At 45.3% G+C, this 27,991-nt stretch overlaps 1 protein-coding gene across 1 annotated transcript in view; it reads left to right on the top strand.

Annotated features, from left to right (window-relative positions):
- Positions 1-27,784, top strand: part of LOC140901673 (uncharacterized) — a 36,284-nt gene extending 8,500 nt beyond the window's left edge. The window contains exons 3-4 of the mRNA XM_073320917.2: positions 21,632-21,737; positions 22,109-27,784. Of these exons, the coding sequence (XP_073177018.1) occupies positions 21,653-21,737; positions 22,109-23,217 (1,194 nt within the window). The 5' untranslated portion in view covers positions 21,632-21,652 and the 3' untranslated portion in view covers positions 23,218-27,784. The remainder of the gene's footprint in view (positions 1-21,631; positions 21,738-22,108) is intronic.
- Positions 27,785-27,991: the final 207 nt, after the last annotated feature.

The following is a 27,991-nucleotide window of genomic DNA, read 5'->3' as shown; positions in this document are numbered from 1 at the left end:
TACTCTTTGAGTACAGACTTTCAAGTACACTACATTTCCCTAGTTTGCTGATGAGAATGTCATGGGATTTTCTATCAAAAGCCTTACAAAAATAAAGATATGTCATGTCTACAGTGTGTCCCAGATTCATAAGGCCTGTTACCCCTGTTAAAACAGGAAATTAGATTGGTTTGGCATTGTTTGTATTTGATAATCTATGCTGGCTATAATTTATCACTTTACTATCCTCTAGGTGCTTATACATTGATTGTTTAATACAGTTTTCTTTCTGGGTATCTTAATTAGGCTTGACTGGCCTTTATTCCCCAGGTCTTCATTCTTGCTCTTTTCCAGTCTTGTGGGACCTAACCATCCTCCTGGAGTTGTTCAAGTTCATTGTTAACTGTTCCAAGATTAGTTCAGCTAATTCCATAGGTACCCCAGGATGAATTGCATTAGGCCCTGCTGACTTTAATAAATTTAACTTATGTACATATTTTTTCAACCTCTTATTTCCCCATTGTGGTTTCTGTTCCTTCCCCCTCTTGGTTAAAAATAATTAAGTGTCCAGTCACAATTACATTTTTTAGATAATTACATTTAAAAAGGCATTAAACATCTTCATCTTGTTGATGTCATCTCTTCTTCTTCTTCTTCTTCTCTGGTAAGTAGAAGACCTACATTTTCCTTCCTCTGTCTAATATATTCATAGAACATTTATCTTATTGCTTTCTTTGTGTCACTTCCAAGGTCTAACTCATTTTGTGAGTTAATGTTTCCAGTTTTGTCTCCTCAGGCTTGTGCAATTCTTTTGTACTCATCCATAGAAATTTCTCCATGATTCCACTTTTTATAGGATTCCTTTTTATTTTCTGGTCATGAAAGAACTTATGGTAGAACCATATTGGCCACTTACTCTTTCTGTCTTTCCTTCACATCCTTTGCTGCTGCTCCTTTAATATTGTCTCTGAGGAACTGCCAGCCAGCTCTCCTGAACTCTTTTCTCCCTCTGAGATTTTATTCCCATGGGACCTCACCTACCAGTTCTTTGTGTCGGTTGTAGTCTGCCTTTTGGATGTCCACTGTCCTTATTCTGCTGCTCTCATGCCTTCCTTCTCATAGAACCATGACATTGATCATTTTCTCATCACTTTTGCCTATATTACTTTACCCTTCAGTTTCCTAACGCATTCCTTCATCCTCCAGTTACTGCTTCCATCCTCTCAAAGAAAACAGGTGTCCCCTGTACATTCCAAGAAGTTATTGGACACTTTATGTCTGGTTGAATTCCTTTTGTAACAGATGTCTGGGTAGATAACAGCCCCCCCCCCCCACTGTGTTTTGAATTGTTCTATTTGCATGACACTCTAGACCAGAGGTGGACAAACTACAGCCCACAGGCCACATCTGGCCTGGGCCCTGAGCTCCTGGTCTGGGTGGCTAGCCCACGGCCCCTCCCCTGCTGTCCCCCCTCCCACAAAGCCACGCCACCTGTCCTGGTGCAGCCACGGTGCCAGCCACTGGTGCTCCAGGCAGTATGGTAAGGGGCAGGGAGTGGGGGGGTTTGGATAGAGGGCAGGGGAATTTAGGGGGTGGTCAAGGGTATGGATGGGATGGGGTGGTTGGAGGGTGGGGAACAGGGGGGTTCAATGGGGGCAGGGGTCCCAGGGGGGCAGTCAGGAAGGAGAGGTGGGGTTGAATGGGATGGTGGGGGACAGTTAGGGGTGGGGTGCAGTTAGAGGCGAAGGGTCTGGGGGCGGTAAGGAAGAAGGGGTGGTTGGATGGGGCAGGGGTCCAGGGGGGGCAATCAGGAAGTATCAGGGGGTTGGATGGGGCGGAGGGGGGGCAGTTAGGGGCAGGGGGTCAGGGAACTGAGAGCAGTGGGGGTGGATGGGGCAGGGGTCCCTGGTGGGCCGGGGGTCAGGGAACTGAGAGCAGTGGGGGTGGATGGGGCAGGGGTCCCCGGGGGGCCGTCAGGAACAGGGAGGGTTGGATAGGGCAGGAGTTCCGGGGGGGCATCTGGGGTCAAGAAGCAGGTGGGGATAGGGGGTGGGGGCCATGCCATGCCTGGCTGTTTGGGGAGGCACAGCCTCCCCTAACCGGCCCTCCATACAATTTCAGAAACCTGATGCGTCCCTCAGGCCAAAATGTTTGCCCGCCCCTGCTCTGTGCCCCATCCCTGTGCAGGGAAAGAGCCTGGAGTGAATTGTGCTGTGAAATTATTTCCTGTTCTGACGTGTCCCCAATTGCCCTTTTTGCGCTAGCAGGCTGCAGCGTAACATCCATGTTTTGCTCCAGCTCATTCTGTCCTGGGGGCCAGGGAAAAGAAATGGCTGCAGTGGAGCCATTTGAGGTAGGGATTGTCAGGGAGTTGCTGGTGGGTTCTCTTTGGAGGGAGAAGGGCAGTAAATACAGAAGAGGTGGGCACTTCTGAGGGGGCTAGTCTGGAAGTGGGAGGGGTCAGGAAATACACAGGGTGGAGAAAGGGAGTGGGACACGGTATGATAAATCTGCAGAGATTTATTTACTGTGATGCCTAGATCTCGGCAACAGACCCCTATGGTTTGTGGGTGGGAATTCCCTAATTGGCCAAGCAGGAAACAACCCCCTGGACTGGGTTAGGGAAATTTACTAGGTTCAGGCTCCAGTATTGAAGCCTACTGGCCAGAGGCTGCTGTGAGATATAAAGGGGCACCCACCAGTGAAGCTCAGGGAAGACACCCCATCCCCTCCTATCCAGCTGCTGGCAATGAGGAGGGTGTTGCGATTCACACCAGGGAGTTGTCCCTGGACCCTGCTGGGGGCTCCATCTCCTGTATCAGCCTCTGGCTGGTAGATGAGTGATGAATGTGAAGACTCCTGCCCCCTCACTCTGCTGGGGGAGGGGGGGCTTTTTTCTCCCCTCACCCTGATGCTTCCTGTCTGCTCTCATGTGATGGGGTGTGGGTGGGTGGAACTATGGTGTGGAGAAAATGGATAAGGAAGTGTTATTTACCCCTTTGCATAGCACAAGAGTCAGGGGTCACGTGATGAAGTTAATAGGCAGCAGATTGATAACAAACAAAAGGAAGTATTTCTTCACACAGTGCACAGTCATCCTGTGGAACTCATTGCCAGGGGATGTTGTGAAGTCTGTAATTATAACTGGGTTAAAAAGAGTTAGATAAATTCATGCAGGATAGGTCCATCGACTGCTACTAGCCAAGATGGTCAGAGATGCAACCCTATGCTCTGGGTGGCCCTAAGCCTCTAACTGCCACGTGCTGTGAGTGGATGACAGGAGATGGATCACTTGAAAAGCTCCTTCTGTTCATTCCCTCTGAAGCATCTGGCATTGGCTACTACCGGAAGACAGGATACTGTACTAGATGGGCAATTGTTCTGACCCAGTGTGGCCTCTTACGTTCTTATCCATTTGGCTTTTGCTGATCTGAAGCTCCAAGCATTATAGTTATTAACTTGTTTGGTACTGCTCCCCCAAACAGGCATTTTGCACCATAGACCAGCTGAGCTAGTTGCCAACTGTCTAGCAGTTGGGGGATAATCAGAACCACAGTTCTGAGCCTCAGTTGTGTGCAAGAGAATGTTATCAGAGCAAGGTGATTTTGGTCAAAACCTTGTTTTCAGAGGGCTGTAGCTCAGGAACCTCTGGAGCAATTAACCCCATCTTTGGAATACTAACCCTGTCCTGCACCCACATGATGAGCAGTGTATTTCAGGCCAATGTGAGTAAGCATGTACATTTTAGAGAAATTAGAATAGTTGGCCTTTAAACAGAAAGTAATGCTGAACCTTAAATCTAGTGCCGCTGGTGGTCTGTTATGATAACTTTCTAAATGCATGGAGAATGTGGCAATCAGGTGCACCCATCTGTGGACTGGAGACAGTGTGAGGGTCTCATTCAGGAGTCTTTGAGACAAGGGAGAGGATGAGGAGGGGAGAAAGATGATGGGGAGCTGGTGTTCATGGAGTGACATGTAGGTGGGAGGGCTGAGAGCAGAGGGGATGAAGGGGAATGGGGTGTGGAGGACTAACATTAGAGAAAATCAGGGATGTTTGGGTACAATGTGTTAGAAGAAAAAGAGCAGGTTGCCCCAGAGGTGGATTGAGTAGATGGAATCCTTTATTGTGATACCCAATTGTCCAGTAAGCACTGAATTAGTTACAACACACTCTTTTTGTTTGTTAGTAAATACACACCTACGTCTGTTACAACACCCCAAAAACCCGTATTAAGTAATAGAAACACCCATACTATGATTATACCCACCCCATTGACTGATTACAGCATTACGCATATTATACACACATTTTTACCTTGAAAATACATTTCTTTGCAGTGATTGTTGCTACAAATTTCCTTAATTAACAGTTCTTAGGAGAGGGAGGGAGGAAGAGGCCATGAGCCAGGGCTTGTTTATGTAGCTGGGAAAGGGAGGGAGGGGAAGATAAAAGGAATGTTACCTTCATTTACACAAAGGACATTTCTCTTGCAGCTGCATCCTTATCAGTAAAAAGAAAAGGAGTACTTGTGGCACCTTAGAGACTAACCAATTTATTTGAGCATGAGCTTTCGTGAGCTACAGCTCACTTCGTAGCTCACGAAAGCTCATGCTCAAATAAATTGGTTAGTCTCTAAGGTGCCACAAGTACTCCTTTTCTTTTTGCGAAGACAGACTAACACGGCTGTTACTCTGAAACCTATCCTTATCAGTGCTTACAAGCAACAGAGAAGGGAAGAATCTGCAACTTATGTATTAGACAAAGAAATACTGCCTACATATGCCTTTGTCCCCAATGTCATGTTAGCACATTAGCAGCTTATTTTTATACTTAACCCTAAAATATCCCAACACAATGGAAGGAGGTGGATGGAGGGTGTCAGGGAGAGGAGTTCCCTTGAGCTGGTAATGATGTGAGCTGGGCAAATGGGGGACTGGGAATGGGGAAAAGGGGGTGGAGGGCCCAGCAGTTGTGCTGTTGTTGAGGGAGGGTTGGGTAGGGAGTGGGTTAACTGGGAGTGGGGAACACTGCAGTTAGAGGGACAGGGGAGTGACGGGGTTGGAGAGTGGTTGGTCTAGGAAGTAGGAAGGTCTGGTGGGGGTAGGAACTACAGGTTTCAGGGAGCCGGAGATTGTAGCACTTCACTGAGGCTGCTTTTGCCAAAGTCTCTAATGAAGCTCAGCCAGTACTTCATCCTCCTCCTTGACCCGTCGGCTGTCTTTGACACTATTGACCATGGTCATCTTCTTGAAATATGATCTTCCCTTATCCTCTTCTGCTTCTCCTCCTACTTCTCTGATCTCTCCTTCAGTGTGTCCTTGGACAATCCTCCTCATCCCCACTCCAGTACAGGCCTTACACAAGCTCTGTCCTTGGTCCGCTTCTCTTTTTCCTGTGTACTTGATCTCTGGTAATCTCATCCACAAACACAAATTTGGCTACCATCTCTGCTGGCAACTCACAGATGTAACTCTCTGCTCCAGACCTGTCTTTCTCCCCAAACTGAAACCTCAGCCTGTCTCTCTGACACTTCCTCAGAGATGTCTGGCTATCAGCTCAAGTTCAAAAGCTAAAATGGCCAGAATACAGCTCTTGATATTCCCCCAAGCCACCTCGCACCTCCTTTCTGTATCACTGCAGACACCTCCACCATCCTTTCTGTCACTTACGTCTGTACACTGCACATATGCTGCAACACAGGACTCTTTCTAGGTCCTCCCGTGCAGCTTATATCTTGTATTTTCTTTCTGCAATAACCTCCCTAAGATACAGGCTTTCCTATCCATCAACACAGCTAAAACCCTTATCCAGGCTCTCATCATCTCCTGTCTGAATTAATGCACCATTCTTTTCTCTCCCTTGACAAATGCAATCATGCCCTGCTCATATCCATTGAGAATCAACATCCACAAAGCTACCTTACTATTCTAAATTGTGACCTGTGAGGAAAGGTTAAAAGAATTGGTCATGTTTAGTTTTGAGAAAAGATGACTTGGGGGCTGGTCTTCAGCTATGTTAAAGACTGCTATACAGAGGATGGTGATAAATTTTTCTCCATGTGCACTGGGGTAGGAGAAGTAATTGGCTTGATTTACAGCAAGGGGTGCTTAGGTTGGATATTAGAAAAACCTTTCCAACCTTGAGAATAGATAAATACTGGAATCGGTCACTAGAGAGGTTGTGGAATCCCAGTCACTGGAGGTTTTAAAAAACTAGTTAGACAAATATCTGTCAGCCATAAGTTTGCTGTCATCAAGGGTGTTAAGGTTCCTTCCCCACTCTGAACTCTAAGGTACAGATGTGGGGACCTGCATGAAAGACCCCCTGAGCTTATTCTTACCAGTTTTGGTTAAAAACTTCCCCAAGGTACAAACTTTGCCTTGTCCTTGAACCCTATGCTGCCACCACCAAGTGTGTTAAACAAAGAACAGGGAAAGAGCCCACTTGGAGATGTCTTCCCCCAAAATATTCCCCCAAGCCCTTCACCCCCTTTCCTGGGGAAGGCTTGATAAAAATCCTCACCAATTTGTACAGGTGAACACAGACCCAAACCCTTGGATCTTAAGAACAATGAAAAATCAATCAGGTTCTTAAAAGAAGAATTTTATTAAGAAAAGGTAAAAGAATCACCTCTGTAAAAATCAGGATGGTAAATACCTTACAGGGTAATTGGATTCAAAACATAGAGAATCGCTCTAGGCAAAACCTTAAATTACAAAAAGACACACAAACAGGAATATACATGCCATTCAGCACAGCTATTTTACCAGCCATTAAACAAAAGGAAATCTAACACATTTCTAGCTAGATTACTTACTAACTTTTTACAGGAGTTCTAAGCTGCATTCCTGATCTGTTCCCAGCAAAAGCATCACCCAGACAGACAGACCCTTTCCCCCCCCCCCCCCCTCCAGCTTTGAAAGTATCTTGTCTCCTCATTGGTCATTTTGGTCAGGTGCCAGCGAGGTTATCTTATCTTCTTAACCCTTTACAGGTGAAAGGGTTTTCCTCTGACCAGGAGGGATTTTATAGCACTGTGGACAGAAAGGTGGTTACCCTTCCCTTTATATTTATGACAAAGGGCAAAAAGAGTTAGACAAGGAGACTGAGAGGGAAGGAAATGAAGTCCAGGAGGCTTTGGAAAAGCTGGGCAGATGACTGCCAAAATGAATTCGGAGTTCAGTTTTGCTTTACCAAACTAACCATGGGATCTGTAAATCCTGTGTTCTTCGAGAGCTTGCTCATGTCGATTCCTTTCTAGGTGTGTGCGTGCCCACATGCATGGTCGTCAGAGATTTTTGCCTTAGCGGTACCCGTAGGGTCGTCTGTCATGCCCTCTGGAGGGCCACACTCATGCAGCGGTCTATCAGGTGCTGCTGGCTCTATGGCCTCTCAGTTCTTTCTTACCACCCGTGGTGATTAGTTGGAGTGCCTTCCTTGCTTAGCAAGAGCTAGCATTTTTTTCCTTTTATGAACTTTGTGTCTTAAGGCCTTTGTCCATAGTTTGTATACAATAGTGGTTAAGTAGTTTAGTAGTAAAGTGTTCGTTAGTTAGTCGTTAGGGTCCCAGCAGGAACTTTGTCCCAGGTGGGGCATTCTGCAGTCTCCTGGGTTTTGTAACCTGATTTAGGGTGTACTAATATTAATTTAATTCATCAATTTAAATTAATGTTATTTTAATTTAATTAATAATATTAATAATTAATTATTAATATTATGGGGTTTAGACTTGCCAGTCTGTTGAGAAGATAAAAGTTCTTGTCCCGAATCAGGCTCCACAGAATTAACAAAGGACCCTCGGAGGTATGACAGGAAGCTCACACTGAGGCAGATAGAGCCTTAAAGACTTTTTATTAAAATTAATAATAGTAAATGGTAAAATACTCAGAGTTACAAAGTTACAATTGCATTACTGCTATTCAAAAGATACATATGATAATATCGTATTATATGCAACAAAGCTTTGGTTAATATACTCACACCCTTCCTTGATAACCTGGTTGTAACAGATACAGGACCAGCCTTGTGGTTCAGGTTTCTCAGTTCTTGAGTGATGGATGCCTTGCTTAGAAAAACTAATACTAAGATCTATCAAAACTAACTTAGGGTTTACTTGACAAACTTAAAATCAGAACCTAATGAACAAACTAAGAATAAAACTTAGGGAAACCAGGCTTAGCCTAGTTCCCTTGAAACTTAAAGTTTAAGAAGAACAAGAGTAGCCTACTAATAGTAGATAGGAGATGGAAGAGGAATAGAAAAAGAATACCCTAGTGAGGTGGGTTACCTCTTTTATAGGGCACAAATGCTGGAAATCTTTCCTTCTATGCCCAAATTTCATTCCTCACCCACAAAATGTTAGGGTATGCTTACTCCATAGGCTAGTATGTTTGTGTGTATTGATGACATGTATATTTGCACATAAGTTTCCTTGTGGTGTACCTGTTAAGTCTGTGGGTACAAATTGAAAACCCCCATATGTCATTCTTCCATTGTCTGTTGGTCTAGATAAAAGGTCTTAGACATATGCGTGGATATGTAGATTTTCATGTCCACATATTCCTGGGACACAGGCATTTCCTATGTTTCATGGTGGCCAGGCGCCACTTCCAGTTCACAGTGCTGCCCTTCGGTGTGATGCCAGTGGCAGCTTACCTGACACGTCAAGCAGCCCAGATCTTCCCGTGTCTCAACGACTGGCTCATCAAAGGCAAGTCTCCAGGACTTGTGCAAAGGAGCCTCAATCTGGTGTGCTCCACCTGCAGTGACCTGGGCCTGCTAATAAAAACAGAAAAGTCATGTTGATGCCAATCCAATGCATAGAATTTATTGGAGCAGTTCTTGATTCCTTGTGGGCCAGGGCCTGCCTTCTGGAGGTGCATTTTTGGGCCATGTTGGACCTGATTTCCCACATAAAGAACCATCTGCTCACCATGGCCAATACATGTCTGTGACTGATGGCGGCTGTGATTGCAGAGCCACTGGCCATTATCTTTGAAAACTCGTGGCGAACCGGGGAAGTCCCGGATGACTGGAAAAAGGCTAATGTAGTGCCAATCTTTAAAAAAGGGAAGAAGGAAGATCCTGGGAACTACAGGCCAGTCAGCCTCACCTCAGTCCCTGGAAAAATCATGGAGCAGGTCCTCAAAGAATCAATCCTGAAGCACTTGCATGAGAGGAAAGTGATCAGGAACAGCCAGCATGGATTCACCAAGGGAAGGTCATGCCTGACTAATCTAATCGCCTTTTATGATGAGATTACTGGTTCTGTGGATGAAGGGAAAGCAGTGGATGTATTGTTTCTTGACTTTAGCAAAGCTTTTGACACGGTCTCCCAAAGTATTCTTGTCAGCAAGTTAAGGAAGTATGGGCTGGATGAATGCACTATAAGGTGGGTAGAAAGCTGGCTAGATTGTTGGGCTCAACGGGTAGTGATCAATGGCTCCATGTCTAGTTGGCAGCCGGTATCAAGTGGAGTGCCCCAAGGGTCGGTCCTGGGGCCGGTTTTATTCAATATCTTCATAAATGATCTGGAGGATGGTGTGGATTGCACTCTCAGCAAATTTGCGGATGATACTAAACTGGGAGGAGTGGTAGATACGCTGGAGGGGAGGGATAGGATACAGAAGGACCTAGACCAATTGGAAGATTGGGCCAAAAGGAATCTGATGAGGTTCAATAAGGATAAGTGCAGGGTCCTGCACTTAGGACGGAAGAACCCAATGCACAGCTACAGACTAGGGACCGAATGGCTCAGCAGCAGTTCTGCGGAAAAGGACCTAGGGGTGACAGTGGACGAGAAGCTGGATATGAGTCAGCAGTGTGCCCTTGTTGCCAAGAAGGCCAATGGCATTTTGGGATGTATAAGTAGGGGCATAGCGAGCAGATCGAGGGACGTGATCGTTCCCCTCTATTCGACATTGGTGAGGCCTCATCTGGAGTACTGTGTCCAGTTTTGGGCCCCACACTTCAAGAAGGATGTGGATAAATTGGAGAGAGTCCAGCGAAGGGCAACAAAAATGATTAGGGGTCTGGAACACATGAGTTATGAGGAGAGGCTGAGGGAGCTGGGATTGTTTAGCCTGCAGAAGAGAAGAATGAGGGGGGATTTGATAGCTGCTTTCAACTACCTGAAAGGGGGTTCCAAAGAGGATGGCTCTAGACTGTTCTCAATGGTAGCAGATGACAGAACGAGGAGTAATGGTCTCAAGTTGCAGTGGGGGAGGTTTAGATTGGATATTAGGAAAAACTTTTTCACTAAGAGGGTGGTGAAACACTGGAATGCGTTACCTAGGGAGGTGGTAGAATCTCCTTCCTTAGAGGTTTTTAAGGTCAGGCTTGACAAAGCCCTGGCTGGGATGATTTAACTGGGAATTGGTCCTGCTTCGAGCAGGGGGTTGGACTAGATGACCTTCTGGGGTCCCTTCCAACCCTGATATTCTATGATTCTATGGGCCACATGGCCACATGCACTTACGTGGTCAGCCATACTCTATTTCATCTGTGGCCTCTGCAAGCGTGGCTGGCCTCAGTCTATATCCCCAGCAGGCATGCCCTGGACCGAGTGGTCATGGTGCCGAGCCACATCCTCTTATCCCTGGACTGGTGACTGGATCCCAAATTGGTGCTGCAAGGAGTTCCCTTAATCACCCTGTCCCCGTCACTCATCCTGGTCTCGGACATGCAGGTCCTGATGGACAATACCATTGCAATATATTACATCAACAGGCAGGGAAGTGCCAGGTCTTCAGCCCTTTGTTGGGAGACACTCAGCCTCTGGGACTTTTGTGTGTGGCGTGCCATTCATCTGGTAGCCGCCCACCTGCCTGGAACCAAGAAAGTCCTGGCAGATCACCTCAGCAGGACCTTCTCATCTCACCATGAATGGTCACTCCATCCAGAGGTGGACAACCTAATCCCCCACAGGTGGGGGATGCTGCAGGTGGACCTGTTTGCATCCAGGCAGAACAGAAAGTACCACGTGTTCTGTTCCCTGCAGGGAAGGGATAAAAGCTCCCTGTGAGACGCCGTCTCGATTCAGTGGTCAGGAGCGCTGATGTATGCCTTCACGTTGGTGCCTTTAATCCACAAGGTCCTGCTAAAGAGGAGGCAAGACAAAGTGAATGTCATCCTCGTATCCCCCGCATAGCCTTGCCAACACTGTTTTGGCATGCTGTTGACTCTTTTGGCAGCCATCCCGCTGCAACTGCCTCTTCAGCTAGATCTGCTGTCCCAGAACCATGGCAATCTGCTGCATCTGTACCTGGCAACACTGCACCTGAAAGCTTGGCTTCTGTGTGGTTAAGTACGGATGAATGGGAGTGCTCTGCTGGTGTCTAGCAGGTCCCGCTGGGCAGCAGGAAACCCTCCACCATGGCTACCTACGTGGCAAAGTGGAAGCGGTTCACGTGTTGGGTCTTGATCAACACATTTTTGCTGAAGAGGCCTCACTGCAGCACATCCTGGACTTTTTGCTGCATCTTAAGCTCCAGGGTCTGTCGCTATCTTTTGTTCAGGGTACACCTGGTGGCCATTTTATCGTTCCACCCTCCATTTCAAAGCAGGACGGTCTTCGCCCATACCATGATGGCACAGTTCTTGAAAAGTTTGGAGCACCTCTACCCTCATGTCTGGGATCCGGTCTCCCCTTGGGACCTGAATCTTGTGCTGTCAAGGCTCATGGGTCCGCTTTTGAACCTTTTGCTTCCTGCTCACTCCTGGTTCTCTCCTGGAAGGTCTCCTTCTTGGTTGCTATAACTTTGGCCCGTAGGGTGTCTAAGATCAGCATGCTCACGTGGGAGGCAGCTTATACAGTCTTCTATAAAGACAAGGTCCAGCTGCATCCGCACCCAGCTTTTCTGCCCAAGGTCATCTCCCGGTTTCATACTGGTCAAGACATATACTTACCGGTCTTTTGTCCAAAGCCTCATGCGATGGATGAGGAATGCAGGCTGCATACCCTGGACGTCAGATGGGCTCAGGCCTTCTACATAGATAGAACAAAGCAGTTCTGAAAGTCAACGCAGTTGTTGGTTGCTGTAACAGACAGGATGAAGGGTTGCCCAGTGTCTGCCCAGAGAATCTTGTCTTGGATCACGGCCTGCATCCACTAATCTTATGAACTGGCAAAGATGCCCCTGCCGACTATCATGATAGCTCACTCTACTAGGGCACAGGTGTCATCAGCAGCCTTCCTGGCGCATGTGCTGATCCAAGAAATCTGTCTAGCTGCAACCTGGTTGTATGTCTACATGTTTGCATTTCATTACGCTCTTACCCAGCAAGCGTGGCAGGGCAATACTGAAAGCTGCAAGACTGTGAACTCCAAGCCTGCCTCTGAGGATACTTCTCATGAGTCACCAAGAGTGGAATCGATCTGAATAAGCACTCAAAGAAGAAAAATGGTTACCTACCTTTCATAACTGTTCTTCGAGATATGTACCTCATGTCCATTCCATTACCCTCCCTCCTGCCCCTCTGTCGGAGTTGTCGGCAAGAAGGAACTCAGAGGGCATAGGGCTGATTGCGCCTGATTCCGCTGCATGAGTGCGGCACTCCAGAGGGCACTACAGCTGACTCTACAGGTACCACTAAGGCAATAATCTCCAACCATGCACACCTAAAATGGAATGGACATGAGCAATTCATCTTGAAGAACAATAGTTACGAAAGCTAGGTAACCATTTTTTATGGCTTCAGCACCCCAGAGGAGATGGTGTTTAGGAGGAGTCTCAAATCATTTGGATTCACTGAAGTGCCATCATGACACAAAGGGGTACTGTCTCCAGAAGGTCTGTCTCAGGCTCTGCTTTTACCAAGGCTGATCCCCACAGCTCCACTACTCTAAGTAGCACATGATGGGTATGTCTACACTGCCTCTGGGAGAGATCCTCCCAGGCTGGGTCTGCACACTTGTGCTCATGGGCTTTTTGTAACTGTGTAGATGTTGGGCTGAGCTTGGTCTCTCAAACCAGGGGTAGGCTTGGGAGCCTGAGCCTCCAGTCTGAGCTGCAATGTCTACACAGCTATTTTTAATGTGCTAGCCTGAGCATCATTAACACAAGTGTAGCGAGGTGGTCTGGTTTCCCGCCACCCCGGAGAGGGACGAGCCTCTCTGGATGCCAAAGTGGGCAGAGCCAGCAAACCCTGCACCCGCCCCTCAGAGGTCAAGGTGTAGGACCGGAAGTATAAAAGCCCCACCCCAGAGCTCAGTTGAAACACAGCCACCGGAGAGGCCAGACGCCTGTGGCAGAGCTCCCAGCCATGAGACCACGACGGCCAACCCGAGGACTGGTCAGACCAGCCAATGCCTGATGCTAGCCCGAGCCCAGAGATGCTGCCAAGCTTGCTGTTCACTAGTTACCCCGAGGAGCCTCCAAGCCAACCGAGTGCCAGTTACCTGAGGAGCCCATGGTGTGTGACCCCTTGGAGGATGCCGGCCAGACCAAGGTACCTTTAGAGGGAGAGGTAGGAAGTAGCCTGGGGCAGCCGACCGTAGTCAGGCTGCAACACTGCCAGAGCCAATGTCAGTATGTTGAGGCCAGGATCCCCACTGACCCAGCAGCGGGTCTTCTGCTGCTGCTAGGGCCCCAGGCTGGGATGCAGGGGAGTGAGAGGGCCTGCGTCCCCCCTGCCACCCACCTTGCAGGTGGCAGTCTCCCCCTCTCCCAGGCTACTAGGAGCCAGAAGCCTGGGTTTGCTATTGAGCTCTGCCTTTGCTCAGCCCCTGCCTGAGGGCCCTGAGCTACTGACTGTTTGTTGCCCTGCCCTGACTCAGAGCCTGGGCCTTGCTATTGAACTCTTTGCTCAGACAGGCTAATTCCCTGACACACCTGACAGAAGTAGCGAGGCGGTCTGGTTCCCCGCCGGCCCGGAGAGTGACCAACCTCGGCCGGCCATGCCTACAACAAGTGTGTGGACCCCGGCTGATGTTGTGCAGACATACTCTAACAGGAGTGGAGCCAGGAGAGCCTGTATCCCCCATCTCCATCATATCAAGTGTAAGCCGCTTATCTTCACTGTCGAGGTCTTTCATGGCCTATCACTACCTTACATGTCACTGTCTCCGTGCATCACAACATAGAATACCAAATTCAGGACAAGCTGCTGGGAAAAAGTGCAGACACACCCCAAAACTGGTGGTTATTCTTCCATGAGATATACCAATCCAGCAACAAAAGTAAACTTCTGTCTCACCACACTGGCTAACAAGAAGTCAGAAATGCAGCCTCCTTAGGTATTCCAGTCCTGGATTCAACACCCAGATGCTAGACTTAATGAGGAGTGGTTATTTAAAACCAGTTTCATCTTTCTTCTGATCCTAAAGGACCAGTCACATACCAAGGTCAATATATAACTCAGATCTTACCCAATAATCATGCTATTGCCAATCCTTTAGTATCCAATATCTAAAGGTTTATTTATAAAAAGAAAGGCACGTGAGAGTTAAAATTGGTTAAAGGAATCAAATACATACAATAAATGCAAAGTTCTTAGATGAGGCTTGTAGCAGTGATGGAATAAACTTCTGGCTTGTTAAGTCTCTGGTTGCTTTCAAATCATTGGAAGGGCCTGAGACCCTTGGTTAGAATGCTCCCATTAGTATAAGTCCATAGTGCAGAGGTTTGAGCAGGAAAGAGGCCAAATGGAGATATTTCCAGGTCCTTTTTATAGCTTTTGCCAAGTGAAGTGAAACTCATTGTTCTCATTGAGGAAAATTACAGGTAACAAGATGGTGTTTGGAGTCACATGAGCAAGTCACATGTCTATGCATGCTTTGCTTAGTCATAGGACAGGCCATCACCCATACTCTAGTTAGAATGTTCACAGGAAAGTCCTTTAAGTATAGATAGGCACATCCCATGGTCCATTTTGAGTTCCTGGATGGGCCATTTAACATGAATAGTCCCTTCAGGATGTGCAGGCTAAATACCTTGTGGGTGTTACCACATGAGCAAACATTTGAAATACAGGTACACAGTTAATATTAATAACTTCAGATACAAAAATGATACATATATACAAATAGCAGGATCATATTCAGCAAATTATAACTTTTCTAATGACATCTTACTTGACATACTTTTTATAGGATTTGTTACAATTATATAACAGTGGAGGCAACAATGATTTTGGTCATATTTTAATCTGATAATGCCACAGTCACCTCTCATTCTCATCCCACTTTTGATCAGCCCATCATGCTAAGTTTTCAGACAAGCCTTTTCATGGACAGGAAAATTACAGTAAAGTCAAAGGAGCAACAAGAGGAAAATCAATGGGGAAATCTGCTCAACATCTTGGTTATCTGTACACAAATGCAAGGAGTATGGGGAAGAAGGAGGAAAAGATGGAAGAATTAATACATAACCTAAATTATGACTTAATTAGCATCACAAAGATTTGGTTGAACAAGTCTCATAACTGGAATATTGGTATAGAGGAGTCTAGCTTGTTCAGGCAGGACAAGCAGGGTAAAAAGGGAGGAGATGTTGCATTCTAGATCAAAAATATATATATTCTTGTTCTCAGGTCCAGAACAAAGTGGGAGGCAGACCAAATGAAGTTCATTAGATAAAGATAACAGGAGAAAAAAATAGGGGTGAGCTCCTGGTCAGAGTCTACTATAGATCATGATATCAGGAAGAGAATGTGGACAAGGCATTTCTAGAGCAAATAAAAGAACTATCAAAAGACAAGACCTAGTAGCCATGCCTGATTTTAACTACCCCAACATCTGTTGGACAAGTAATACAGCAAAACACAAAATGTCCAATAAGTTCTTGGAGTGATTTGGGGACAACCCTTTTATTCCAAAAAATGGCAGAAGTAACCAGAAGGATAGCCATTTCAGATTTGTTTATAGCCAAGATGAAGGAATTGGCAGCGAATCTGAAGGTGGAAGGCAATTGGGTGAAAGTGAACATGAAATGATAAATTTTTGTGATTCTGAGGGAAAAAAAAAAGTGAGAGCAGCAGAATAAGGACTTCAGACTTCAACAAACTAAGAGAACTGGTAACTACAGTCATGGGAAGAAAATCTAAGGGAAAAATGAGTACAGGAGAGCTGACAGTTTGTCAAGGAAACACGGCATAACTGCAAACTAACCTGATATGAAGGTGTGCCGTTATTGACATAATCTAGGACCGTATAGATCATTGTTGCAACCAAAGTCCTGTAGTGGCACCAAATCTTTATATAAAGGGGGTCAAATGAGGTGTCTAAGACAAGGTGGTGATTTGCTGATTATGATTATGCTGTCTATATGTGCGTATAATTTTGTAGTTGAAGTTATGAATATTGGCTCTATACTGTCTGTAGTTCAAACCTGTGCTATGCTTCTGGGGGACACGCCAGATAAATTGGTGTCAGCTCTGCCTAGCCTGCTTGATGGCCCGTTAAGGATCATCAGCTATACAACTGACCCATTAAGAGAAGGCAGACATGCCTTGGGACTCAGCAAGGTATGCAGGGACATGCCTAGGGACAGAACTCTGAGGTTTTTCCAGGCCCTGTGATGGGCAGCTTGTCTTTGGAACAAAGACAGACAGACCACCTGGCAAGAGAGTATAAAAAGCTGCTGTAGCTTCTCCATCTTGTCTTCAATCTGCTTCCTACCTCTGGAAGAACTTTGCTACACTGAAGCTTTGAACAAAGGACTGAACGACCCATCCCAGCTGTGGATATACTCCAGAGACTTTATTTGAACCTGCAGTTTATTCTATCACTGCTGCAAGCCTGAACCAAGAACTTGCCTTTACTGTGTGTAATTAATTCCATTTAACCAATTCTAGCTCTCATCTATATTTCTTTCCTTTTATGAATAAACTTTTAGATTTTAAAGGATTGGCAACAGCGTGATTTGTGGGTAAGATCTGATTTGTATATTGACCTGGGTCTGGGGCTTGGTCCTTTGGGATTGAGAGAACCTTTTTTCTTTTTCTGGGGTATTGATTTTCATAACCATTTGTCCCCATAATGAGGGGCACTGGTGGTGATACTGGGAAACTGGAGTGTCTAAGGGAATTGCTTGTGTTACTTGTGGTTAGCCAGTGGGGTAAAACCAAAGTCTTCTCTGGTTTGGCTGGTTTGGTTTGCCTTGGTGTGCATAGAAACCCCAGCCTTGGGCTGTAACTGCCCTGCTTTATGCAATTTGTCCTGAATTGGCACTCTCAGTTGGGTCCCACCAGAACCAGCCTCGTTACAGAAGGAAAGAAAGGGAGAATAGTAAGAGGCCAAGATAGTACCACAGGAGTGTTTTAATGACCTGAATATCAAAATGGAACCCTACAAAAAATAGAAACATGGACAAATTGTGGGGACGAGTATAGGAGGAGGGCACAAACATGTAGGGACAAATCAGAAAGGGTAAGGAACTAGCAAGGGATAGAAAAGGCAACAAGAAAAGGTTTTATAAATACATTAGGAGCTAGAGCAGGGGTTCTCAAACTGGGGGTCGGGACACTTTAGGGGGGTCACAAAGTTATTACAGGGAAGTCACGAGCTGTCAGCCTTCACCCTAAACCCCACGTTGCCTCCAGCATTTATAATGGTGTTAAATATATTAAAAAGTGTTTTTAATTTATAAGGCGGGGTCGCTGTCAGAGGCTTGCTATGTGAAAGGGGTCACCAGTACAAAAGTTTGAGAACCACTGAGCTAGAGAAAGACGGAGGAAGGTGTAGCTCCTCTGCTTAGCAGGGAAGAAAAACTAATAACATCAAGAAAGCTCAGGTATTTCATTCCTGTTTTGCTTCCATCTTTACTAAAAAGGTAAATGGTGAGCAGATACTTAACACAATGAATATTAACAATGAAGAGGAAGGAAGACAAGCCAAAATAGGGAAAGAACAGATTAAAGAATATTTAGATGACTTGAATACATTCAACTTATCAGATGTGATGAAATTCATCTTAGGATACTTAAGAAACTTGCTGAAGCAATCTGGGAATTGTTAGCAATTATCTCTAAGTACTCCCGGAGGAGGAAAACTTAGTACCTGTCTTTAAAAACAGGAACAAAAAGGACTTTGTGACTAGTCCACCCTTACTTCAATACCTGGAAGGATTCTGAAACAAATTATTAAAAAATCAGTTTGTTAGCATCTAGAGAATAATAGTGTCATAAGTTATAGTCAACATGGATTTGTCAAGAAGAAATCATGCCAACCCAACCTAACTTCAGTCTTTGAATGGGTTACTGGCCTAGTGGATGGGGGGAAGCAGTAGATGTGACATAGCTTTATTTTAATAAGGCTAATAATAATTGAAAATTTTAAAAAACAGATTGGACAAATAAATGTTTGTGCGGGATGGTCTAGGTTTACTGGGTCCTGTCATAGTACATGGGTCTGGACTTGATGACTTCTTGAGCTCCCTTCCAGCCTGACATTTCTATGGTTCTGTGCTTTCTTCATGCTGCTGCTTGCTTTTTGGAGGAACTCCCCATAAGCATCCCCAGACCTATCTCGTTATCATCCTTCCCATCCCTCCGTACAACTCCCCTGTTCCATGAAGCCTTCAAACATATGACAATGGTTAGGCTGCTGTTGAGCTGAGCCCACCGTTTATCAGGGTGACAAATTCTGTCTTATTGTTTCCTTGTGCTCCCCCGTCACTATTCAGGTCCTGTATTCATTGGACCTGTATTCCCCCTCTATAGTCCAGCAAGGCTGTCCTCTCAGGCTGCCCAGCCGGTACCTCTATTGGGTAGAAACCCACAGCAGTCAGGAGGGAGAGAGATGTATATCCAGGCTGTACAGCTCCCTGCCTATCCTGTGAATTTCCCAGCAAGGCAGATCCCCTCAGCAGGCCTGCTTTGCCTTTCTTCCTCAGAGGCTATGAACAGTGTAACTGCCCTTGCTTAACTTACCACACAGCCATTTCCCAGCAAACAATGATTCTCAAGTTAAAAGATTACAGAACAAATATTTTAAAAAGAATTATAGAACCTATATGCATGCTAATAAGCTTACCAGAGATCACCCCAGCCCCACCAAGGGCTGAGGCAGGTGAACAGACTTCAAACCCCACCAAGAGGTTGTTTTTTTTCTGTGGTCGCAAGCTAATAATTCTTAGCTCAGAACAAACATGCCCATGCATCTAAGAGTCACTCTTTTGTCCAGTTTGGGCCTCTAAACTTTACTCCTGGATGAATTCTGCAGACGTGCAGAATTCATGTGCTGTGCAGAATTTTTTTTCTCGGCAGAAAATGCATTCTGCCAGAGATGTGCTGCAGTTGTACCTTTTGCCCACCTGGGTCTGTTGTGGTGCCAGAACAGAGAGCAGCTGCTCTCAGGCACGACCGGCTCCTGCTGCAGATAAGGAAGAGAAGAGGCTGGTTTCATCATGCTGCCCTAACCATGGGACCAGGTCAGGAGGCACTGGCTATGAGGGGATGGACAGCATGGGCACATGGGGCTGCTGGGTGGTCAGACTGAGGTTCAGAAGAGCTAGTGGGGAGGGACAGATTGGTGTGGGGTCTCAATGGGAGAAGGGGTTTAGGGACACATGGGGACAGGGCAGAGGGGTTGCAGGGACATATAGGAATGGAGGAGAAGGGGTAGCTGAGTGGGGGTGTAGGGACACGTGGGGATGGGAGGATGGGGTTGCTGAGTGGGGCTATATGGGGAAGGGGGAGGGAGTGCAGGGACACCTAGGGTAAAGGAGAGGGTGGCTGTGTGGGAGAGGGTGGCTGAGTGGGGGTGCAGAGACCCATGGGGACAGAGGCAGATGTGCCTGACTGAATGAGAGAGAGGCTAGGGGTCAGCCGGAGTCTGCATTGGGGAGGCTCCCTAACAGCCCTCCCCATCAACAACTGTTCTATACTTCTCCCACCCACCCCCAAAAACCCTCCAGATTAACATCCAGCCCCCTTCCCAGCAATTACTTCCATCCTCTCCTCTGTTACCCCTGACTCGCACAAGCCTTTGCACTGCTTTGGGCATGCTGGAAATACAGTTCTGTATTGTAGTTTAAATGTATTATTACTCAGTTTTATATTAATATCCCCGGTAATGAATCTTTTTGTCAAAAACCATTTCCTTAATCTTTTTTGTGCTCTGTATTGATACAGAAATACTTGTTGACAGGTATTTTGAAATAAATTACCAAAATAATTGAAACTGGTGTGATTATAATGTGTTATTTTGACAAATAAAATATAAAGAATTCTAAAATATTGTGAGCAGAATTTTTAATTTTTTGGCACAGAATGCTCCCAGGAGTAGAACTTACGTTCATGTAACAGGTGATCAGCAGGCAATGGTTTCTCCTCAGGGTGAAGCTTCCATAGGTTTGATGTGGAGGTGAGACATTGCCGCCTTCTCCCACTGTGTATTTCCTAGGGATCTATGCCACTTAACTTTGTCTAGCACATTGTTTCAAAGAGTCCTTTGAAGCTCATACACTTTCTTGGACTTTTGTTAGCCAGGTCCCCTCCCCAGAGATGTTACAGACCATCCTACAGTAATACATACACACTCTTATTTTTAATACAATAAACTGCTAGGATACTGAAAACTTAATTCAATAAGGTTTGAGTTAATTCAGTAATGATAGTCCAGGATATTGCAGAAAATTGTCATCACTGTCAAACCCATGTCTATTTGTATCCATCCTTCTCTTGTCTTGTTCTTAGATTCTCATATTTTGGGGCAAAGAGTTTTTTGTTCTGTGTTTGTAGAATGTCCAGAAGATCCTGGTCCATTATTTGCACTACTAGGTATTATGATAATAGAAATCATAAATGATAATAATGGGGAGGTTGTGGTTAGTGGTGTGTGTGTCAGAAAGTAGGGAGAGGAAGGCTTTGGGCAAAGAGCTCCTGTGAGCCAGGAGTGCTGGAGGGGGTAGTGGTGGAGATCCCATGGAACAGCTGCTGTAGGGAGTTAGGATGCTATGGAGGGCTGGAAGAAATGGAACTCAAGGATCTGGAAGGGTTGCTGCTGATTAGAGTAATGGGAGCATGGGTGCTGGGTAGTGGGTGCTCCAGGAAAAAGGGGTGCTAGCAACGGGAGGGAGAAATGGTACACATTTTTGGCAGGATCTCTTGGGAATCAGGACCATGGAACAATTGAGACAGTGGGATTATGGGGTGAAAATGGTTGGGGAGCAGAGACTTTGGGAGTACTGATAACAAGGAGGGCTGTGCGTAATGGGAGGGGAGGAGAACATAAGGAGTGGCTGTTCCTTGGGTCCCAGGAGGCAGCGAAGGGCAAAATTAATTGGAGAATGGTGCGTGGAGGTCCTAGTGATTGGCAGGGCTAGCTCCTTCTCTGTGCCCTTCTTTGTCTCTCTGTCTCCCCTCAGCTGTCAGGCCTTGTGCCTTTCCTCCTCCTGCACTGTCTCTGGGCTTCTCTCTGTCAGAAAAAAGCAGTTCCAGGGGGATTTACCCTCTGCCTGGAGTCTTCCCTTTCTGTGACATGGAGTTAGGTGCTCTTTGATCGTGACTGTCTGGCTGTGTGTTCCCAGTAGGCATGGGCACAGTTGAACCCCTCATAAGAAGAGTGTCTGCACCTTTGAGAACACTGGGAGCTGGCCCCATGATTTTACTGCTTGAAAATGGGCTGGGGTTAAAATAACAGAAGTTTTTGTGTGTGTGACAAAATGTCCCATGAATTTACCTTATCTCACTTGTCTCACTTGATCAGGGTTTCCAGTTTCCAAACCTGATGTCATCTCCCAGAAGGAGCAAAGGGAAGAGCCGTTTTCGCCAGATCTCAGAGGAAAGTGAGATTCTGAGAGGCTGCTGTACGGGTGAGTGATCATTAAACCAATTCAAATACTGTCAGTTCCTGAAGGAAACAGCTGGGATTCCCAACAAAGACCTGTGAGCTGTCTGAATTCAGGAATGTCCCCAGCAGGTGTCCTATGCTCAGGGCAAATATTGCTCATGGCTTCCTACCCACCCTGACTAACTCATGGCAGTAGCTCCCTCCCTGAACTTCCTTCTCCCTGAGTGTTTGGATGGGAGCTGGATGCAGAATTGATCCCCTACTCTCTCCCATTTAGGGAAGAGTTTGGGGAAATTCAGTCCCTGATTTTTTCCCATCTCCAGCTCTTCTTTTGGTTTGTTCTCCCCTTTCCCATTCTGGTTTCTGAGGGTTTTTCTTTCTCTGTACCACCAGGTGATGGGATGGTGAATGAGACCATGGCGCAGGATCCTCAGCAGGAAGGTGATGAGGAAGTGGAACCACATGGGGTGTTACTGCAAAGATGCAAAGGGAGTGTGTCCAGGAGTAGTGAGCAGGAAAAAGCCTGTGAGAATCAGTACAGGCCAGAGAAGCAGCAGAGAAACCAGCCAACACAGAAAGCTGGTCAATCTGTTAATTATCAGGGAACTCAGAAAGACAACAAGAAAACCATGGCCCAGCAGATTATCCTCATGGGAGAAAGAAATAAAACATGCATTGAGTGTGGGAAAAAGTTCAGTAAGCGAGCACACCTTATTATCCATCAGAGAAGCCACACAGGGGATAAACCCTATGAATGCTGTGAGTGTGGGAAAACCTTCGCTCAGAGATCAAACCTTACTACGCATCAGAGAATCCACACAGGAGAGAAACCCTATGAATGCTGTGAGTGTCGAAAATCCTTCACTGATCACTCAACCCTTATTAGTCACCAGAGAATCCACACAGGGGAGAAACCCTATGAATGCTGTGACTGTGGGAAATGCTTCTCTCGGAGCTTACACCTTATTCAGCATCAGAGAATCCACACAGGGGAGAAACCCTATGAATGCTGTGAATGCGGGCAAACCTTCGCTCAGAGCTCACAGCTTATTAGACATCAGCGGATCCACACAGGGGAGAAACCCTATGAATGCTGTGAATGCGGGAAAACCTTCACTGGTAGTTCAAACCTTATTAGCCATCAGAGAATCCACACAGGGGAAAAACCCTATGAATGCTGTGAGTGTGGGAAAACGTTCACTGATAGCTCAACCCTTATTAGTCACCAGAGAATCCACACCAGAGAGAAACCCTATCGATGCTGTGAATGTGGGAAAACTTTCTCTTGGAGCTCAGCTCTTATTCAACATCAGAGAATCCACACAGGGGAGAAACCCTATGAATGCTGTGAGTGCAGGAAAACCTTTTCTCAGAGCTCAGCCCTTATTCAACATCAAAGAATCCACACAGGGGAGAAACCCTATGCATGTTGTGAGTGCGGGAAAACCTTTGCTCAGAGCTCAAAACTTATTAGACATCAGAAGATCCACACAAGAGAGTGACCCTATGAATTTTATGAATATGGCAAGTTCTTATATCCGAACTCAGCCTTTCTTTATCATTAGAGATGCTGCAAGGGAGTTAGAGACCATACAAACCCTGTCTAGAAAAGAATGTTTTCCTTTTGCTAATTCCCACATAATGAAATTAAAGGCATCATTTGTGTCCCTGTGATATTTCAGTTCCCCTAGATGAGTTGTCTGCTTTTCCCTTCTGTAGCACATCTTCCCTTAGGGAGAATCCCAGAGTCTTTATGATCAACTGCTTTGTTCTATGTCATGGAAGTGTGTCTCTCAAACAAGAATGTCCATCAACTCCAGAGGTTTAATGTACTTGAGCCTTGATTCCACTAGGATTTACCTAGCTTCAATTAGCGATCTTGATGTAAAGACAAGGTTTTTTTCAATTTAAAAAAAAAAATTACCATGGCCACTATCAATGGACTATCAAATTTTGTGAAGACCTGAGATAACATCCATCATTTTTCCTAGTGTAAACAAATTCAGAGCATCACATTTATACTTTTCCTCCCACTGCAAAGCAATTGTTGGTTACCACATTCCCTCGCTATGGACAGATTGTCTCATTCCCAGTTGTTTTCACATTGCACTGGGTTCTGCTGAATGTTTTTATACCATTTTAAATACATATAAAGATAACAAAGAGAAGGAGCAGGATTAGGGATAGGAAAATACAAGTTTTTTCAACCTCTGTGACACCTGAAAAAGAAGTGGTGAGTCACAGGGATTACTCCAGCAGTGTTTCTCTCTTTGATCCAGAATTTATGTAGAATTAGTTTTCCACTTTCTATACCTCCATCTCTCACTGTTGTCTTATGATTCAGTGTTATCAGCCCTCTGCGTGGGAATAACACTTGGATTTGATCCTAAACCATAGTAATTCAGGGCCTGAGATGAAAGTGTCAAATACCTGGAAGGGGAATTTAATTAATCTCAACTGCAGTATAATAATTTGGAGTTCAAATCTCAGTTTCCAACTATTGGAAAGCCTTTTCTAGGATTTTTCCTATTGAGATGGGATTGTTTGGAGATGGAGAGGCTGGGATTTTTTCCAGTTACGATGATGCTAGAAGTTTTGTAAATGATACCACTCAATAGTAATGAGTGAAGCAGGTTTCAATGAGTCAGAAGAGAACATAATGGGAGAATATCTTGTTTTGATTCTGAGTCATCACCTTTAACTTGCTCTGGAATTTCTAGTTCAGCGGTCCCCAACCTTTCTGTGGGAATAGCACATTGGCGCCCGCCACAGTCTGTTGGGAATAGCAAACACCCCACCTCCGAAATGCTGCTGAGAAGTGGCAGTGGAAAGAAGCCTCACCGCCGAGAAATGGCAATGCTTCTCGATGGCATTTCGGCAGGCCATTCTCAGGTGGCTGTGCCCGGCGGTGGCATTTCAGCAGCATAGTGTCCTGCGGGCGTTGGGGACCCCGTTCTAGTTAGTCTTTTCATATTTTATTTTTGCTTTTCCGTGCCCCCTCCATGATGAGATGGAGAAACTTCAAGTGCAGTTTAATCAAACAGGAGAGAATACTCCAAAGTTACTGTTTTTACGTCTCGCATCTGAAATGGTCAACAGCAGCCCACCCCAAATTGCACAACTAACTGAAATAAACTGGATAATCAATCAGAGTGTTGTTCAGTTGTTTAGGTCAATATTGTATCACATGATCCAGGGAGAGAATTCCACAGTAAGTGACTAGGAACTAAGCAAAAGGTGCATGTGTTTGTTTCCCAAGGCAATTGTGACCCAGACTCTTGTGACAGACGATATTCCAGTGTTCACACCCTACACACATTTGCAGTAATTTTAGTGCAAGGCATTGAGAGATTACACTCCATATCCTTTATGAAAATATGCTTATGGTATGGATATGACATAATAGAAATCCTTTCTGCAAGATGGCTCATGTAAGATATCATTGGACAGGTTATGATTTACTGAATGTGATTATCCAATGTATTTGCATGTATAATTTCTTTAGCTAAAGTTGGAATATCAACTATGTAACAATTACAACTCGGAGTGTATTGGGAAGATACCCACCAGATGATAGGCCATCAAATCTGATGGCCTATCAGAAAGACACAACAAGACTGGAAAGATACTAATCTCTCTCCTTCCTGGGATCTAGCAGTGTCACAGCTACATCAGGTGGTCTTGTCTCCTGATACTAAACATTATCTTGGACTTCTTGTAACTTTCCACTACAAGGAGAAGGAGTGTCAAGTTTGGGAAGCAAAAGATTCCTAGCTTATGTAAATCTTAGGGAAGGGTGGGGAGGAGGGCAATCGAGACTTTCCTCCATTGTCTTCCCAAGAAGAAGGACTGCTGAAAGTACCTGGAGGAACAGAGGAACTAACCTGAAGGGAAAGGCAGGGGAGAGTCCAGACCGAGGCAGGGTTCTGGTCTGCAAGAAGAAATAACTGGGACTTCGAGCAACAGAAACTCTTCATTCTGCCTAATTCAACATTTAGGGTAAGAAACTACATTCGGTATTCTGTATCTTTAGTGAATCAAGCTTAGTTTGTGTGTTTTGTTTTATTTGCTTAGTAATCTGCTTTGATCTGTTTTATACTCACAATTTTTCTGTAGTTAATAAAGTGACTAAGTGATAGCAAACAGGTAATCTGCTATGATCTAACAAATAAACAAGAAACTGCAAACTAAGCCTACTATACTAGGTAAATAGGATTTGAATTAGCAATTTCTCACCCTGACTGATAATACAAGCAGTCCACCAAGTTTCCATACACAGGTTCGAAATCTCTTTAGCCTGGGACCAGCACTTCCCCAGTTCAGTCTTTGTTCCTCAGATATTTCTAGGAGTTCTCTTGGGTGGGGAGTGAGGCCCAGAGATGATGTCACTCCTCATTTTATGTAGTTTTTCCATGTGATGGGAACCCTTTGTTTCAAGCTAAGTTCACAGCCCAGTTTGTGGAAAGATCTAGGTACCAAACTGGAGCTCAGTGTCATGTGGTCTGGTCACATGCCCTTGCCTGCCTTGCTGAGTCATAGCAGCCATTACTCAGATTGTCTGGTGCGTTCTCAAGAAGGCTGAGCTCTTCCATGCTCCATTGTCTTTGTTGATGAGCCATCACCACTTGTCTAGCTTCTACATTGTTGTACCTGAAAGGCTAGTTCTGGATGTTACCCAGAGTAAGCACATTTGAAATACAGATACCTAGTCAATATTCATACCTCCAGATACAAAAATGATACATGCATACAAATAGGATAATCATATTTAGCAAATCATAACTTTTCAATGGACACCTTACATGACACATTTGTACAAGATGCATTATAGCTATGTCATAATCATATCATAATGATACCAGTATGATGAATATGGGGTGCAGTGTCACAGTGGTGAAACCTTGCAAAAGACAGGCTGTGAGCAGAAGTCAAGCTCTGCCTGCATGCAGGCTCACAGAATCTGTCAACAGGGCTCATATTGCAAAAACATTCACATTCCTGAGAAGTGTTAGGCTCAGGACATTCACAGAAACACATTCCAGAAGGATGGTATCAGAACCCCCTGGCTTCTCTTAAAGATGGGGTCAGGATGACAGTGTGATGGATAGAGATGTTTTGATCATACCAACATGTACAAGGTAAAGGGTGGTTACTGACCATATCAGAGGGGCAATATGAAATTTGTTTGTATCAGTGTACAAAATAGAGTCTTGGAGGAAGTGTCTTTGGCTAGCCTAGGGGAAGTGGAAAGTCCCACCACTGACTGAGCTGGTCCATTGTGACAAGCATACATGTGGTAGTGGTCCTGTAGAGTCTACAGGATACTAGGACTGTGCTTCATTAATAAAGTTGGCTGGGTGCCTTTGCTACTAAACAGGTCTGTGGTGATGGGGCAGTTTGATCAGAACCTGATGTATGGGCTATCTGGCCAGAGCCAGTGCAACACAGAGAGAACACACACATGTAGACATCTGACAACTGCAGTGTTATATGTGAAGTAGTAAACACAAGCTGCAATCATGACTAATAGTATGTTATCCATATAAAGCTGGGGAGTGGCCAAAACCAATTCCTCAGAGGCAAAGGGCAGCTGATGCCTCACCCAAGTGTAAACAAGGGTGATGGACCATTGCCTGCGAATTGACCATTCTTTGCCAGGAAAGGGGCTGGGCAAAAAAATTCTACATTTTAGCAAAGAAACATGGAGTTCCTGTTCACACAGATTACCTGTAGTCTTGCTCCCAGCTGGGAATGCTTCTCAAAGTGGGAGCAGGACTATAAAACAAAGGGGCAGACCCCCCCCCCAACACCCCTTTTCTCTCCCTGCTCATTGGATTCTCTGCACCTGTGAAGACAAAATGACACAGCCCTTAAGCTTTGATTGAGGTGTTCTACTCAGCACGTGCTTCAGGAGTAAGACTACTGAAGCACATGCTGAGAAAAATTTGCTTTGAAACTAAGAATTTCTTAAGTATGTGTTAGGAAGCATTTTATCTTTATTTTTTGTAACCATTTATGACTTTTAAGCCACATTACCTGTACTCTCATAAAATCTTTGTAGTTGTTAAACTTGTTTTCTGTGTTAAATACAGTGTGTTTAAACTGAAGTTTCTGAATAGCTATTTGAAATAATAAGATGGTATATTATTCTTTTAAAGGTATATTGGACTTCAAATATTTTGTAGTGTCCAGGAGAGTACTGGGCAGTACAAGACATACATTTCTGGGGAAAATCTGGGACTGGGGTGTGTGTGTTAGGGCTCACTATAAAGTGTA

This window comes from Lepidochelys kempii, chromosome 22 (assembly GCF_965140285.1).
Source record: "Lepidochelys kempii isolate rLepKem1 chromosome 22, rLepKem1.hap1, whole genome shotgun sequence".
NCBI lineage: Eukaryota > Metazoa > Chordata > Testudines > Cheloniidae > Lepidochelys > Lepidochelys kempii.
Note: the sequence above shows the minus strand (reverse complement) of the source record. Positions and strands in the feature narration are given on the sequence as shown.